The 17,473-nt window shown below is 33.5% G+C and overlaps 2 protein-coding genes across 3 annotated transcripts; both read right to left on the minus strand.

Moving 5' to 3' along the window:
* Positions 1-409: 409 nt before the first annotated feature.
* Positions 410-5,907, minus strand: LOC132252661 (uncharacterized). The gene is made up of 5 exons (XM_059740344.1): positions 5,688-5,907; positions 5,185-5,422; positions 1,673-4,284; positions 1,311-1,579; positions 410-1,131 (listed from the first exon to the last, which is right to left on the minus strand). The coding sequence occupies exons 1-5, from the start codon at positions 5,802-5,804 to the stop codon at positions 1,005-1,007; spliced, it is 3,363 nt and encodes a 1,120-aa protein (XP_059596327.1). The 5' UTR covers positions 5,805-5,907; the 3' UTR covers positions 410-1,004.
* Positions 5,882-16,294, minus strand: LOC100855072 (uncharacterized). 2 transcript variants are annotated; one of them, XM_003631268.4, is made up of 10 exons: positions 16,100-16,292; positions 12,150-12,698; positions 10,888-12,063; positions 10,404-10,731; positions 9,306-9,564; positions 8,998-9,214; positions 8,488-8,843; positions 7,833-8,369; positions 6,415-7,588; positions 5,882-6,037 (listed from the first exon to the last, which is right to left on the minus strand). In XM_003631268.4, the coding sequence occupies exons 1-10, from the start codon at positions 16,202-16,204 to the stop codon at positions 5,882-5,884; spliced, it is 4,857 nt and encodes a 1,618-aa protein (XP_003631316.2). In that variant the 5' UTR covers positions 16,205-16,292. The 2 variants fall into 2 exon arrangements, with proteins under 2 accessions (XP_003631316.2, XP_010654825.1); XM_010656523.3 differs by lacking the exon at positions 5,882-6,037 and having other exon boundaries at positions 7,126-7,256; positions 7,336-7,588; positions 16,100-16,294.
* Between the last annotated feature and the right edge of the window lie 1,179 nt (positions 16,295-17,473).

Raw genomic sequence — 17,473 nt, forward strand, 5'->3', positions numbered from 1 at the left:
TTTGAAAAGAGTGCATTTTTTTTTATAACATATTTTAATTAATTTTTGGAGATTGTTTTAAAGGATAATTATATAAACATAAAAAACAATTGAAAATAATTACAGATAAAAATTATTTTAAAATTTGTTTGGAAAAACTTTTTTGAAGAATATTTTAAATTTTTGAAAGGGTTTTTTCTTCCTAAAAAACCATTTAAGAATTGTTTTTCAAAACCTTTTTCAGAAACTCTCTGGGAAAACATTAAAAAAAAAAATTAATTAATTTATTCTTGCTTTAAAAGTGGTCATGAAATTGACAGAAGGAAGAATGAGGTTCCCTTCCCTTTTTTGATACTTTCATTCCATTAGCACCATATTTTTTCTCTGGAATGCTTTATTTAGTACTATGCATACGTCAGTTTACTGTGGAAAAAAAAATGCTGTCTCTTTCCTTTTTCCCTCTTCACTAAATAGAAAATGTTGATTGAAGAAGATAGAAAATTTTCAAGTACATATTTCCAGCTTTCTTTTCACTTCTCTTGTTGGGCCATTATTCCTAGCTGTGATTTCTTCAGCATCATCCACTGTTATTATCTTCAGTAATCCTGGACCCAGCATGTAACGACCCGCACCCAACCATATAGATATTGTCCGCTTTGGGCCCAAGGGGGCCCTCACGGCTTTAAAACGCGTCTACTTGGTTAAGAGGAGCCTCTACATATATAGCGCCAGGAACATTCTCCCCTATCCGATGTGGGACATCACAAACACCCCCCCATGCAGACACAACGTCCTCGTTGTGTCCCATGGGATTGCGGGGCCAAACAGACAAAGCCAAACAAACCCCCACACCGGGGTCGGGGATCGGCTCTGATACCATTTGTAACGACCCGCACCCAACCATGTAGATATTGTCCGCTTTGGGCCCAAGGGGGCCCTCACGGCTTTAAAACGCGTCTACTTGGTTAAGAGGAGCCTCTACATATATAGCGCCAGAAACATTCTCCCCTATCCGATGTGGGACATCACACAGCAGCTGCAGCATTCTTCAAGCATATCTGTCTCATGAAGGGCTCCACCCTCGCCTTTCCTGACTGCAACTGCTTCAAAAGTAGTTGAATATTTGGCATGTTTTTCTCAAGATTCTTCCCACTGAAAACAAGAAAGCAAAAAGCTGGGTAAAATTTTCTTTCACCAACAAAAATACAGTTCTGCTACAACAAATAAAAGATGGGTTCCGCAGACTCAATCCACAAATGGTGGCCCAATTAAGCAATTTGAGAATGGCATAGAATTAGAGCCTCAAACAATGACATATATTCGAGCTATACCTGAAAACTGGACTCCAATTCAGCAGATAAGAAAGCTGCTTCAAGCCATCAACCATTCTGTTTGCATAAAATGGACTCCAATTCAGCAGATAAGGAAGCTGCTTAAAGCCATCAACCATTCTGTTTGCATGCCAAAGAAGATTCCCATCTTCGCAGTGGACCCTGTTTGGTTCCCCAGCCATGTTTCCATCTTCACTGTCACAAGGGATCATCTGAAAGTATTGGGTCATGACAGCAACTATGAGGTTGATACTTTTCTCCACCAAGACCTGAAAATATCAAGAAGATAGAACATGTGAAAGATTCTCATTAATCTGGTTGCAAGCTTTCAGGATACTAAAAGAGGCCATTTGGTATTTCACCTGCAACCTTGGGTTATTTAAATTGCATTTTTCCATGCCCGCATCCTTTGCATTCTCTAATGGCTTCAGAGCATTAAATATTTCACAGAAGCGTTCATAATTCTCCTGCAGATCATTTCCTTCAGCTTCATTCCTCGCCTTCATGTTCTGGTCTGCAGTGGATGAGTTTGAAGAATCAGGCTCAGACGCTTTCCCACAATCACTATAGACCAATGATTGCTGTCCACGGCTTGAAACATTTTTCGGAAACAATACACGCAGTATGCCCTCTTTGTTTTGGTTAACCACATCATCCAAAAGAATTGCATCAGGAGAGAAGTGAAAATGATTATTTCCCCAACTCACTATCACAAGCACACTCTCGATCTGCTTTAGAGCTTCTGCAAGTACTTCAACAAAACTGCGTTTCTGTCTACCAAGAAAGGCATCATAGAACTGCTTTGGTAGATGTGAAATAATGCAGTTCCTACCGAGCAAATCAAACAGTAAATCAAAATGCTTTCCCGAGTTCACACAAATTAAACACATTATCACAACTAGTCTTAACACCAGCACTGGATAGTCCTTCAAATCTGTATTAGATTTTTCAAGCCATTCCACTGTTCCCTCCTCATCACAAAGTAGCTCATGAACGATGGAGACCATGAAACTGTAAGTGTCCCCCAATATCTCAGTCTTCTCAGATGCACCCACATCCGTCAGTGAACTGGCACTCGGAGTGGTGTTCCACTGCTGGAAAATAAGCCATTCAACCACCAAAGCTTTAGTTGTGAAGACGTATCCCTGGCAATATGACACTAAAAACAATAGGTGTTCCACAAGATACAAGAAACAAACTGGTGACACAAAATCCATTCCTTTTCGCCAGTTGGCATTGTAAGTGTCTTCCAGTGCTTCACGGAGCTTCAAAATCAATGAAAGTTCTTCCTCAGCAGCAGCAGAACTCTTTGAAGACAGTTCTGATCTCTTAGTAACACAAAGTCTCTTAATAAAGTCTTTCCATGGTGAATCCTTATTAAAGCTTTCCGCAAATTCGTCAGTTAGCTTAGATGACCCAAGCATAATCATCACTGCCCTCCCAATTTGACCATATGTGAGGTTTCCCTTCAAGCTGATGTTTTTAAGAAAAACTTCTCTAAGTAAATTCCCAGCAAGCTTATTTTCTCTGAGAGACACCATATCCTCAGTAGATGATTTTCGCCAGTCGAGGGGATATATATAGCCAAAGAAGCGCTCACTTGATTTTTCAAGAAACATTTGGAGTGTCTCGGCATGAGGATGCCAGCAGTGCAGTGACCCTGTCTTCATAAGAAAATTAGTCACATCAAATATATAAATAAGAGGAATGCTTTGGCAAAACACAGGAAAGGAATTCCTGGTACAGAACTGATACAAGTTTTCAAGAATTTCCAAAATCTTTATGCCTACAGAAAGTAATTCTGCACACCAATAACTCCTGGCAGCAGAGACAAACTGACTAGCATCAATGAAGACCAATTTTCCATTTCTATGCAAAAATCTGTCATCGGTTTTTCTTACCCAATCTGCCTCAGGGTAGAGCACAAGGTAAAGAGGAGTTCGCTTATTGGGCTGCTTCAGCACACCCAAGTAATTCAAACAGAACTCTTTATAATCCACATATTTCTTAATAGCTCCACCGAGATATTCTAATATATTCACAATCTCATCCTTCCAGAAGTTCCAAAACTTCCAAAAGTGAACCAAAGTTTCAATGGAGAACTGGTTACTGGATATTCTTTCTTCTGAATGTGTTGTCAGATAGGTATATAAATCAGATTTCCCCCTGTCCTCCAAGATACTTATTAAATGAAGGTGAGCATCAATAATTTTTCGAGCAGATAAGATTTCACCTCTAACACTTCCATTATTCTGGGAAGATCTAAAATACTCATTCAGCTCAAACAAGGTACTCTGTTCATGTGATAAGATGTCAACCTCTGTACAGATAAATCCATAAAACTGCTTTGAAACCCTCTCAGCATTTACTTTGGCTTTGTTTACAAGCTCCTTCTTTCGTATAAACTGCTTCAAAGGCCATCCTTCGCTTCCAGGTTGCCACAGAGAATTGACTAACACATACTGCAGAATAGCCTTTGAAGAATCTTCCAAACATCCAGCCTCCACCAGCATTTCAACCTCTAATGATATATCTCCAATGCACTTTGCAATATTTGCAGCCTCAACAAAGTTTTCCTTTTCTTTTTCAATCAAAAGAAGCTCATCGAGACAACATAAGTCCCTCAAGAAAGTGCGAATCGACTCAAAGGAATGGAAAGCTCTAACATACTTCATCATGCCTGTGAGATCTTTAAGCTCATGACAGTGACGGGCACATCCTTCTAACAAATTCTGTTCAATTCTGTGTATTTCACCACTTTCTTTAATAGCACCCTTACTGTTCTGTTTCCACTGCTGGATGACCTGCAAACCCATGTAGAAGAGTCTTCCTTTAATGCATACAGCCAAACACTCTGAGAAATAGTTTCCTTTAGCATAGGCCTCAGCTGCACTCTTGTAGCATCTTGCCAGAGAAAAACATTCCCCGGCTTTATCCAGCATTGCTTCCCCACATTTTTCCATATAAATTCTCCCTGCTCAAAAATTATGTTGCAATATAGAATGTCAATTCCTCCCCCCCCAAAAAAAAGTATAAGAACTAAAAATTCAATTAAATTTGAATTCTGGATGGTATTACAATTGAGCAATAATCCAAGATGATCACTAGCATGGCCGGTGGAAAATCATGCAAGCAGAAACCAGAGCAGTATAGTAAATACAACTTCAAATTCAAAGTTTTATATGATCATAAACTGGACTATTACTTTAAGATAACCTTGAACTAAGTTCACAACAAGGAGGTTATGAAAAAAAAACAAGAACGCATTATCTCAGGACACAGGGCGCCAGGTAAAATCACCATTAACTCCATCTGTGCAATGCTAACGTACTAAAACATTAACTTATGAGACAACAAATCAGGCATGTGTCTTTTTATTACCAACAATAGGAAACATTTTTGTTCTTCAGAGTTGCAAAGCTGCATGCCCTTGATAAGATCGATTGTCTACTGTTGTCTATCTTTAGGACTAGAACTTAGCAGTCTTCCCCACCAACCACATGGCTTGATCTATAGATTTTGGGATATTGCTAACTTTCGTAGACTGAAGGTGATGGAACAGATCAAACGGGAGATACCTTCAAGGCAATGGAATTGAGAAATATGGTAGGTGGGGAAGTAAAATTAATCCTTGTTCATAAATGGGCTTCTCTGGTACCAAATGAGCCACTTCAAATAGGTTCATATTCAACATTCAGACTAGAAAAAAGCTGTGAACTGACCATTAATTTCAAAGTAAACTAAATAATTTATAGTTACAACTTAATGCTGCAGGATATGCCTGAATTTTCAGATAATAGTTCCTGATATAAAAAATATGTAGTCAAACTGATATAACCTTGTTAAAAAAGAAAGAAAAAAAAAATACAAATACCTGCTCTTTCGTAACTCCTCATTTCAAAAAAACAGTTGGCAGCATATTCAGCCTTGCCAATGCCTTCAAACATATCAGCAGCCTCACTAAGGTAATTTTTGGCCATTTGAGGACTTGAACTGGATATACTATTAGCCAATGCTTGAAGACTAGCAGCCCTAGCAAACTTTTCATTGTACATGTCCCCTGCTTTTTCAAAGCAGAGTCTTGCCATTTCATAGTTATTTTCATGGAAGAGCTGCAAGGTGGTAAAGAACAGTAATTAGTCAGAATAAGATACTCATCAAGGAATGCTTCAAGATCAACACAAATTCAACAACAGCAGCAGCAGAACTTGAAATAGCAGTATCAATAACAGCAAGGAGATGACAAATGGAAACTGGTTTTAGTTTTGCAGTAAATTCTTTTAGATTTCTCAGTTTACTAGCTTCAGGTGGTGCTCAAGAAAAAGAGGCAAATAATGTTGGCAATAACAATAAGAACAAAAATATTAAAAATCAAACCTTGAAACCCTGTGACCTCCACTCATCTCGTCTGCTTGCAACTTGCATTCCCTGAGCAACTAAATCATGCAGACATCTGACCTGAATGAGGCACAACTTTTCCCAGTATTCCAACATTGGTTTGGAAACTTCATCTATATTATCACAGATCCATAACCTTTTCCGTGTACGAGTTATTGCCACATATAGTTGCTTCAGCTCAGAGCACAAGACATTGTGTTTTGCCTCATCAAAACTTGGAAAAGATATAAGGGATTTAGAATCAACCAAATTAATCTATTCATAAACTGATATAAGACTCTCCAATGTTTGAAAGGGCATGACCCAAAGAAGTTACACAACAAGACATCCTACAAAAGGAAAACAATAAGAAGTCAAAGAACTAGTCATAGGAGTAAAAATATAAAGTATATTAACATGTCATTCGAATGAATGCGAGGATGCCAGTTACTTCATGAAAGGTATGCTTCATGCAAAACAAACGCATATCCTTTAATTGTTGGAAAACATTATACGAAAAGCACGGTATGAAGTGTTACAATATAGTAGGGTCATGCAGGATTTCGAACAGCAACGGGAAATCATAGAAAAGCCTAAGCTGATGAAAGGATAGAAGTTGTTGGTATCATTGATCCTTCAAAAACAATCTCAATCCTTTTTTCTCAAAAGAAATCATAAAAATACATAAACAAACAAATTTATGGATTATAAATAAAATATCATTTACCCGAAACTCTAGGCCCTTGCACTCCAATATTGTCAGAACAAGAGCTTTCTTTCCAACATATTTAGAAATTTCCTCCTTAGCAGAATCATTCCGCACTAATATAACCTGCTCGGCTCCAAAACCAGCATTTCCTTTGGCGTTTTCGCTATCTCCAAAAATAGTTGACAATGCATCTTTGAAATTCCCACATTCAATCAAAACTGGAGCTTCCCCATTTATAAGGCTTGTCTCAGGGTTCAATTCATCAATAGTTAAAGGGAAGAAATGGTAAAGAAGGTCAATTATGCTTTGTGCTAAGTTAAGCACACCAGCATGTGTGCGAAAGTTTTGGCTCAAATGAAAAATTTTCGATAATTTTCCTTTCTCTTTCTTTTCATCAGTTGCATCAGTTCTAGAGCCCAATACAAATTCCTTGAAGAACAAATGGCGTATATCCTGGAACCTAAAATGAACCCCCTTAGCAATAGTTTGTGCTGTATCACCCGAGAAAACAAATCCCTCATCAATATTTTTACTGACATACTTGAAAAGAGCAATCTGTCTCATGGTCAGGTCCTGCACCTCGTCAATGTACACAAAATCAATGTGATCACCTTCATATCTTTCATTTCTAAGTCGAAAATGAAGATCCATTACTAAGTCAGACAAATCATATTCACCCTTCTTGAACTTTTTCTTTTCATATTCTAGAAAAATATCGTAAACTCTGTCTCTTTGCTCCCTGGTAAGAGTAGACACCCGAGCCTCAGATAGTAAAAGATAGTCCTCGCGAGAGAGTCTACCATCATGGGCCTTTCCTGCTTCTAACCCACCTTTTATATGAGAAATTATCTCAGTAAAAACTGCAGAAGAGTCGAGATATTTTATTAGATGGGATTTGAAATAGGGCCAGTAAGATGATATGAATCTCTCATAATTAACCTCTCTTGATCTGATAAAGCTTTGCAGGGTAACGGTTCTTGAAGGTTTATGTGCATCAGGAAATCTTGAGAAGTACGAAATACCCACTGTTCCATCAAGCATCATCAAAAACTTATGAAAAGTGATAACAAGGGGGTATGACTTCGATGGGATATTAACAAAAGAATCTGGAATATCCTTGAATTGCACCGGGTCGATATAATCCAAATCTAGTGAACTACTTTCTACCAAAAATTTCCCACCAGAAGCAAAGCTACAAGTCCAAGGAAATACAGTTAGAAACAAAAACAACCTTTTTGTACCTAGAATACAGATTTATTTTCAGATAAAAGATAACCGATTACATGTTAAAGCTACCAAACAAACAATATAGAGATTATGGAAAATCTATTAGAGCAATCATGTAAATAAGGACTTCTAGACGACAACCAAGGCTAGGTGCTTATATACAAATAACAAAGAGTAAAAAGGTTGATGTATTATAATTCTTTCCTTACCTTTGGAAGTGAGATAATTGTCGTCTAATGGCATTACACAGTCTCGGACTAACCGTAACAAAAAGTTGGTGCAAGCATGCTCCCTTTGCATCGCCAGTGCATTCACCAATTTCATTTCTCTGACTAGCATGCGTAGACGAATGGCCCTCAACTTCATATAATCCCTCTGAAGCAATATGAAACAATTGCTCTTTCTGGAATAGCTTCATGCCCAAAACTGTAGTTTTCCCGGTGCCAGACCTTCCAAGTATAAAACTGCTTCTATTGAAGAAAATGGTCTCCCGTTCTTGGTCAGTTAATTCAAAGGGAAGATCCAGTTCTCTACCATCATGGCCAGAAATAAAGTGTCGCACCATATTAAATGTCACGGAGTAAAATTTCATAATTAAAAAGCTCTCACTCACAATTGAGTTCTCAAAACCACCTCTTCTGGCCAGACCACTAACATTTGAAATTCTACCAGTTGCATTATTGCTAAGACTCTTGTATTGAACAATATCATATGAAGTTGTCCAACTCATTGGAATTTCCAATTCCCTGTGCTTAAAAAACAAGGTTAAAATTCAATCAATTTTCAATTAGTGAAAAAAAAGTTTGTGTGTTCAATCTTTCTGAAGTTGTAAATTAATAGCAAACAAAAAAAATATAATCTTACCCCTCCCAAGATTTCTTCTTGCAACGAGTGAGATAATCATCAGTGTACATTTCAAATAGGCTGTCAAGGTGTTTAACCAGCTTCGGAATATCCTCCAATGCTAATATATCCCAAACTTTAAGAACCTGGGTATAGTAGCCACATTCCTTCTCAAGATCATTTGAGCAAACAATGTACAGATATCCCACCTTGAATTTTTTCAAAATCATGGAAGAACTTTCACAAGGCAAATCTATATTCCTCCTTTTAGGTCGCCAGCCAGTTGACAGTTTTAGTAATAAGGCGATGACCGTATTCTGAGTATGAGATGACTTCAAGTTATAGAACGCTTTTCTAAAATTTTCACTGAAAATAACCTAGGTATGGATGGAGATAAGAAAACAAAGGATAAGATCTTGTCAAAAGGAGTTAACTATACAAAACATAAAGAAATATTGTGCTAAAATGCAAGGTTAGGAAAGGTTTATCAATGAGAGAAAAAAAAATGTGTAGCTACCACATCCTACACACCTTCCATCTAGCACTGTTGAACAGTGAACTATCCTTATTAAGTAAATCATCCAGTTCATCAAGCTCTGTCTTGACCTTAAATATAGTATTGGCCAAATCACAATCTTCATCAGCATTCAAAAGACAATGTCGATCCTTAGCATCATGAACAATATCTTTCCACACTGTTTCACTCATAACTAGGGTCCTTTCACTCCCCAAAATCCAAAGACCATGTCTGGAAAGGCAAAATGAAGTCATTTGCCTCATAATATTAAATGTAAAATGATTGCAAAGGAATTCTTTAAAGAATACGTTTAAAGCCTTACCTAGCTCTTGTTAAAGCAACATTAGTTATTTTAACATCGGCCATAACCCCAACTGATCCAAAATTATTAGCTCGTACAGTTGATATCAGTATTATATCTTCTTCTCCACCCTGAAACCCATCAATTGTCTGTACCTTTACTGAAAACCTATCGTTGTTCTCATACTTCTGTCTGAATCTTTCTTGAATTTCAAGTACTTGAGCAGTATATGAGGATAGTACACCAATTCTAAGCTCCTCCTTTATTCCACTCCTCCAATCTGGATAGAGAAACCATTAAAAATATCAAAACAAAATCAATCCAACAGAGCATGGGAGCAATGAAACATTCTTTATGGGCATTGTTTAGAGAAATTAGTGGCATAAACCAAAATATTGTATATAATGAACCCTTGATTTTAAAAGAAAGTGCATTAATATAGAGAGGAGTCTTCACTTTACTAAAGTTCTCTCACTTTGTATTTCAAGAGCCAGGAGTGGAATTGATACAAAAAGGAAGAAACACAATTGCCTTTTAGAAGAAATTGCAAGAGACTCTGCTACTCTTGTATGTTTCAAGATACAGGATGGCCCATGATTTGATGTTGTAATTTGTAGAATAAAATTTCCCATGGAAAAAGGCATATGCAAATGCCTTGGCTTTGTAAATATAAAGGGGTAAATACAGAGGAAGAAACTCATAAGTAGATTCATATACATGAACCGTTCAAAGGAAAACTACACTATTAGTGTGGTGCTAGTATCAAACTCATGCAAATCAAGAAGTTCGAGCATGTAAATTGCTACATCATGAGAAGTATAGTTCAGTATGTAAATATCAGATGTGGAGAAGCCAAGAAGGCAAAATGATATTTGCAATATATGAGAAAGAATCAGCTTTGTCTTCACCACTTGGTGTATAGAAATGAGGATGGACAAAAAATGAAGTAGCAGATAATAAGGATGACATAGAAATTGATCTTCACCATGTTTTTTCATGCCATATAATCCAGAAATGAACTTATGCACAAATTTTCCTCAACATTGGATATTCTGGTTTTGGGAAAACAGAAATCAGCATTTAAAGAAGAAATAGAAACACATCATAACAATGCCATACCTTGGTATAGATTCTGTACTATCTTCATCAAAACAGCCACCTCAACCATATTTTTCACACTATGTCCAACCTCATCCACTTCCTCCCTCCCACAAGAAATATTTATGAATAAATATGGTCTAAAAACTGGGTCGGGAAGATATTTTTTTTCATAGGCTTTATGCTTAACATTTGGAGCATCCAATATTTGATTTGCATAAAAATTTGAGCATGGAAACAAACTGATTGATGGATGCATTCGGTACTGCAGATTGAGGAAGTGCTTTGCATGATCCAGTGAACTCAATCTTTCATATAAGCTTCTCCCGAAGCCAGCTCTATCACAAATCTGTTGAAAAGAGAAAAAAACACTGAAAACTTGGAAAACCATATGTTCAAAACAAACTTTGAGGGTAAAAGGGAAAAGGTATTGAGGAAGCTCTGTGAATAAATCCAACATTTCTACTTAAACGTGAATGCAATCAACATATTAGAATTGACTTACATTGCTTGTCACTCTTGAGGGTAATTGGAACTTATCCCCAATCAGAATAGCAAGCTTTATACCAGGAAGTTGGAGTGGAATGGTTGACTCACACTCTCTTAACTGTGCAGCTTCATCAATAACCAAAATGTTTAATGGCTTCATATCCACCAAATGTAGTTTATGCGAATCAGAAGCAGTGGAGAAAATAGAAGAAGCTGTTTGAAAACAGAAATCTATTAACAAATCTTTGCTGTTATTCTTTGGAAATTGAAGCTCATCAAGCGAATTCCGAAGATTTTTTAGAATGTGAAGGCATTCGCTTCTGATTTCCATCAAGGTTGATGAATCCGCAACAGACTTAGAAGAATGCTTCACATTTTTTTTCCCTGCAAACAGGTTTTCTAGTTCTTCAGAAACCATATTGTCTTGATGCAACAAAGATTCAAAAGAACGGAGGAAGCCTAGAAGAGATAACATTGCTTGGAAGTTGTGTTCCATAATAAAGCTTTTGGGTATATGGGTAGAGAGGGTAATGACAACTTCCCTGAGATGCAAAGATGTAGATTTGAACTGCTCTCTTGCCAACTGAAGATATGTTTTTCTCTTTCCCTTGCTACCATCAATGCTGCCTTCCTCCATTTTAGACAATTCATCTTCAGAGACACGGTCCTCAGAAACACCACCTTCAAGGAAAACTATCATTGAGTTGAAAGAATGCCTCCAACCATTTAGTGGCTCAAAGCACTTTGCCAGTCTTTCTACACGATGATCCAAATATATCTCTTTCATCTCTGAACCAACTGCAGTGGAGTCATAGTCACCAAAGAAGAGAAGATCTCCCAAGGAACAAATCGAAGCATCCTTCTGAGGGTCTGTTTCAAATGACTCTTTCAAATGCTTCATAACCCGAGATGCCACCTCCTTAACTGCAACAGCAGTTGGAGCACAAGTAAGAGTCCTTATGTTTGTTCCCAAGAGAGCACATAGCAATGCACTAATAGTTCTAGTCTTCCCTGTTCCTGGTGGGCCACAGATAAGTTCCACAGATGACTTGTGGTTGCAGTGAATTTTACGAAGTGAAGCCAAAACCGCAGCCATTTGAGACTTATTCAGCTTAGACGATAGGATTGTGCCAAAAGTTTCAGTGCGTACTCCTCTACTGCTCTCTGGACAGAGTTCACAACTTTCTTTAACCTGTAATTTACAATCCAAATTTGAGATGCCATACAAAAGCAAACAAGTAAGAAATTTCTAAAGCATGCTCACGGTGCAATGCTTACCGTTGAATCAGTGAACAAAACTTGTTTGATAATATTCAGATTCCCAGACATGTGTAGTGCATTCCAAATTCTTTCACCAGTTGTTATATTAATTAGGAAATACATGAAGGTCCATTTGTTCTTCCCATCTCCTTCTGTTCTCTCTTTTGATACTCGGACTTTAAAACAAACAGTTGTACCATCATCCTCAATCTCATTCTCTCTGACTTCAGTGACCAATGCAAAAGCCCATGTCTTCCTCCCCAAGCATTGTATATCAGAAAAAGTTTCAAGTTTAGCATCTGCAAAAATAACAAGATCTCCAGGCACTGTTCTATAAGGGTCCAGACAACGGCCAGCGGACCTGTTTCTCCAGTAATCAACCCTGACATTGTATAGTAATTCTTCATCTGGTTCAACCTTGTCAATACAGATAACTTCAGCGAAAGGTGCCCTGGAAATCAGCTCCAAACCTAAAGAGAGTTGAGCCCTTGTTTCTTCCAGTAAAGGGTATACAAATGATGCAAAATAATGCTCTGCTGATTGAAATGTACCAGGAATCTTTTCCACCTGAAAATGCAATGGAATTCAATTTTAAAAACTAAAATTTTTTGTAGTAATAGAAATTTAAGCACACCATCTGCTCAATCAAAGATTTATAATGCATAAAACGGCAATAGAAGGAAAAGCAGAAGGATGAATCAGATTGAAGGATTAGTGTTAAACTAACAGTTAACTCCAAAGCTTGAGGTTTTAGGTAATGGGTCGCCAGTTAAAAGAATAGAAAACAGAACAAAGAGGACATTGGAGATTGAGACAGGAGGTTAAGGAAACTATAAAAATTCCAAGGGAGGAATGATATTTATCTGACTTACGGTCTACAGATTCTCGTCGAAAGATAAGTCAATTTTCTTTACCAATTTTCTTCTCTTTTCCGAGAAAATTCTAAACAAAAAGAAAAGGTTTAAAACGGGGGTTAATGGTGGGACACGTTGAGGGAAATGAGACTGATTCCACCTGCCAGAGGAATCCACTGGGATCTTCAAAAGTTTGAGGGGAGTAACATGGGAAAGCAAATACCAAAAGTCAAAAAAATAAGATTTATAAAAAGAAGAAAATAAAAGAAAAATTAATAAAATTTATTAATATTTCATTTTTATTTTTATTTTTTTGTTGTAAGTTAGATAAAAACAATTGTCACTTTGTACACTTATTTTCTCCTTTTTATACATATGTGATACAATAAAACATATTTGACCATTTCCCAATTAATTTATGCTTACAAAGTTATTTTTTAATAGGATGTTTTTAAGAAAAAAGATGTACATATATAAAAAAAAGATTTTCTTGTTAATTCTTTATAAAGACATCGTGTACCATGGATAAAAATATTAGGAAATTTTTTATATTTATATGTGTTTTTCAAAAAATATGTTTTTTTAATTATTTTTTCTAATTCATCTTTTATTTTAAATTTATATTTCCATTTCATTTTATATTATCCTTTTATTTTCAATTATTTTTTATATTTATCTCATTAATTCTATTTTATAAAATTACTATCATTTTACTTTTAATTTTTTTATATTTATCTATTAATTTTATTTAATTTTAATTTTTTTATTTTAAAACATTAAAAATATAAATTTATTCAATAATTTTTATAAAAAAATTAATGAAATTCTAATATTTTATAAATTAAAATTTATTTGATAAGATAAATTATTAACAGAATTTTTAATAAATTTAATTATTTAAATAAGTTAATAGTAATAGCCAACGGTTATCACCACAAATTTGTAATAAAATTTTATAAATTAAAAGAAAAAAAATGTGTTTCCATGCACTCTTATAAAAATAATCATAAAAGAAAAACCCAAAATAATTCACTGGTAATATTTATAATGATCAAAGGTAGAACTTATATAATTAAAATGTAGTACATGAATAGTCAAAGGTAGTACTTTTGATCAAAAAATACATGAAATACTAATTATTTTTAAATGACGGTTTGAAATTTGTATTTTATTAACTTGACTTCCTATTTTGTGATTTTTTTTTTCATATGGGTGTATGGAAACATACATTTCTCAAAATTAAATCTCAAATAAAATATTTTATATAAATCTATTTAGTTTTTTTTTATTTAAAATGTAATAAAACATGTTTTAATAAAAGTAGTTTTTAATTTAAGATATTTTTTCTAAATTTTTTTAATAAATACTATGGTTGATCATAACTATAACAATTATACTTATAAAATAACTTTACCACGATGTATTCTTCCTTATTTTATTTTTATTTTTAAGATTTCCAAGATTATCATGACTTTTGCACAATTTTCACCCACTAATATTTTTGTCAAAATATTACCGTTATTTTCTATATATTTGAAAATACAAATAGGGATATATTCATGTTTATCAATATTTTCATCATGTGTACTATTTTTTCATATTTTTATTTTTATTTTTTTATAATATTGTGAAAAAAAATGAAAATAGTTTAATTTTATTCTTAAAAATGGGCCACTTTTTAGAATATTTTTTTTAAAAAAAGAAAAACTTATTTTCTAGTCCAAAATTTACTATTAATATTTTAAAATTTCAAAATTATTTTATTATGAAGGAGTACTTTGGAAAGAGTTAAAATAGTCCACAAATAAGGAGCAACAACAAAAGGGAGAATAATAATTTTAAGTAAAAAAAAAAAACAAAAAACTTAGGTTATGCTTGATTACTAAAATACATACTTGATTTAAAAAATAATATATAATTAAAAATTATTTATTTAACCTTTATATTTAAAGGGAAAAAAATAAACCTAATTATTCTATTTTGATAATCAAACAAATATAAATAAATAAAATGGATTTGATCCTTTAAACAAATAAATAATGAGAAACACTTCCTAAACAAAATTAAAACTGGAGCCACTGCATATCAATATTACATTTTAAATTTTAAATTATTAAAAACTAGAATTCCTGGAAAAAAAAAAAAAAAGGTGTTTATATGAAGAAAGATAATAATTGATTTTTTCATTTTTATCCTTTCTTTTCTTAACATAGAGGTTATTTGAATTTTTAATTTTGAAAAATAATTATTTTTTGAAGAGAAAAACTAAATATCAAATGGTTAAAAATTCCTTATATTATAAATATAAAAAGGGTATAAGTTAAAATAAAAAGAAATAGAAAAATAATTAATCACATCCTATTTTATAAAATTAAAAAAAAATTATTCATTTTGTAAGAAAATAAAAAATGATTAAAAAAGGCGAAAAAAATATTAAAAGAGGGAAAAATGCATGAATATATGATTATAAACCCGCCCTTCTAAAGTATTTATCAAAATTAAGGTCTTATTTGGTAACTGTTTTTTAAAATAGTTTTGAAAAATAGTTTTTGAGAACAGTTTTTTAAAACCATTCTTTGATGTTTTGTAAAACAAAAATTTATTTGACAACCTAAAATATTTTTAACATATTTTTAAAAGGCCTAACAATTAAAAGATGTTTTTTAAAAATATGTTGTTTTCTCTTCTTAAGAACAAAAAAATAAAAAACAATTTTTAATTCTTGAACATGTTTTCAATTTTTTGTTATGAAAAATAAAAAACTATTCTAAAAAATATTTCCCAAAAAGGCCTAAGAATCTCAGCCTCTCGATCTCTTTCAAGGGTCTATCCTCCTCCTAAAAGACGAACCATTTTCAAACAAGTAAAGCTAAACGGAGATGACTAAACCATGCATACACTAAGAAAGCCTCAACCGAGGAACAAGTGAATTGGCTTGGCCCTGTATATGAAAGACCCAAACTCAGCCAAAGTGGGGCTATAGCCTATAGCTAGCTTAAGAATCATAATCCAGCAAAGCACCAACTCCATATATAACCACAATATTACTATTAAAAATGCTGAAGCATTCCATAATATTATAAAACAAAAAAGGATGATAAAGAATAGAAGAACCTGGGTCTTGTAAAGATCTTCATTCTGAATGTCTTCAAGGGACCAAGAAAACAGCCGCTGGGTCAACCCAGAGACTTTGGGAACTGCTCTCGTCTCCCTCTCCATCTTTCTCTATTTTTGAACCAAGTCTAGTAAGTCAACTAAGTCCTTAAGCCCTTCAACCCATCAAACAAAGCTACATATAGAGAGAGAAATGACGAAACTTAGCTAGAAAGGAAGCAAAAGTGAGGGAAATCTAGGAATCTGCAGTAAAAGCAGTGGGTTCTCATGTCCAGTAGCATTCCTCCATTCATAGCTTTTACACTAAGAGAGTCATTCCATCATGCAAACCTTAAAAAGAGGAAGCCAAAGTAATATAAAAGGAAAAAGTTTGCAGTAAAGGAATAACAGTCTAAAGTTGGCTGGTATTTTTCAATCAACTTCCACAGTCCCACTCCAATACAAAATAAATAAATAAATTCTCTCCCTTTTAATATTTCCTTTTTTTTAAAAAAAACTTTTTTATACATGGGTTCTGCTTCTGCCTACATATTTCAAAATTATTTTTAAAGTTTTAAAAAGTTGAAAAATCAAGACTACCACCAAATATATTCTATTTCAAAAAAATTCATACAAAAGCGAAAAAATGTTAGCGTCCGTCTAGTAACTGTTTTCAATAACAATTTTGAAAAACAATTTTTGAAAATAGTTTTTCAACATTGTTCTATATGCTTTGTAAAATAAAACTCTATTTGAAAACATAAAATGTTTTTAACCTATTTTTAAAAATAATTTTTATATATAATGTTTTATTTTTAATCATTTTATATTTTTGTATAATTATTATTTTTTTTAAAAATCTTTATAAAATAAGTCAAAACAACTAAAAAATATTATTTGAAAACATCATATTTTTTTTTTAATTTTAAGAACCAAAAACAAAAAATAATTTTTAGTTGTGAAACGTGTTTTTCTCAAATTTTTTATTATTTTGAATTACAAAAAATTATCTCAAAAATAGTTGTCACACAGGTCTTTACATTTTAATAGTTTTATAAGTTTTTTTAAAATTTATATACAAAGTTATTCCATTTAATAAATTTTATAATATTAATATTATCATTTAAAATTATTATTTTATAACATATTTTAATCGTTTTCATTTATATTCTCAAGATTATTTTGAAAAATAACTATATAAATATAAAAAATAATTATAACAAAAAATATTTTAAAAAATTAAAATCTTGCTTTAAAAGTGGTCATGGAATTTACAAAAGGAAGGATGAGGTTCCCTTTTACACTTATTCTACTTTTATTCCATTAGCACCATATTTTTTTCTATGGAACCCTTTCTTTATTCCTCTGCATACGTCCGTTCAATAGAAAAAACAA

Source organism: Vitis vinifera, chromosome 1 (assembly GCF_030704535.1).
Source record: "Vitis vinifera cultivar Pinot Noir 40024 chromosome 1, ASM3070453v1".
NCBI classification, from domain to species: domain Eukaryota; kingdom Viridiplantae; phylum Streptophyta; class Magnoliopsida; order Vitales; family Vitaceae; genus Vitis; species Vitis vinifera.

Coding starts and splice junctions, on each gene's coding strand:
- LOC132252661 (XM_059740344.1), bottom strand. CDS start 5,804: ATGTTGGAATACTGGGAAAAGTTGTGCCTCATTCAGGTCAGATGTCTG. Junction 4,285..5,184: donor GAGGAGTTACGAAAGAGCAG/GTATTTGTATTT, acceptor ATTTTTGAGCAG/GGAGAATTTATATGGAAAAA. Junction 1,132..1,310: donor AATTGGAGTCCAGTTTTCAG/GTATAGCTCGAA, acceptor TCTTGTTTTCAG/TGGGAAGAATCTTGAGAAAA.
- LOC100855072 (XM_003631268.4), bottom strand. CDS start 16,204: ATGGAGAGGGAGACGAGAGCAGTTCCCAAAGTCTCTGGGTTGACCCAG. Junction 12,064..12,149: donor TTTTGTTCACTGATTCAACG/GTAAGCATTGCA, acceptor TGTAAATTACAG/GTTAAAGAAAGTTGTGAACT. Junction 8,370..8,487: donor AAGAAGAAATCTTGGGAGGG/GTAAGATTATAT, acceptor TTTTAAGCACAG/GGAATTGGAAATTCCAATGA.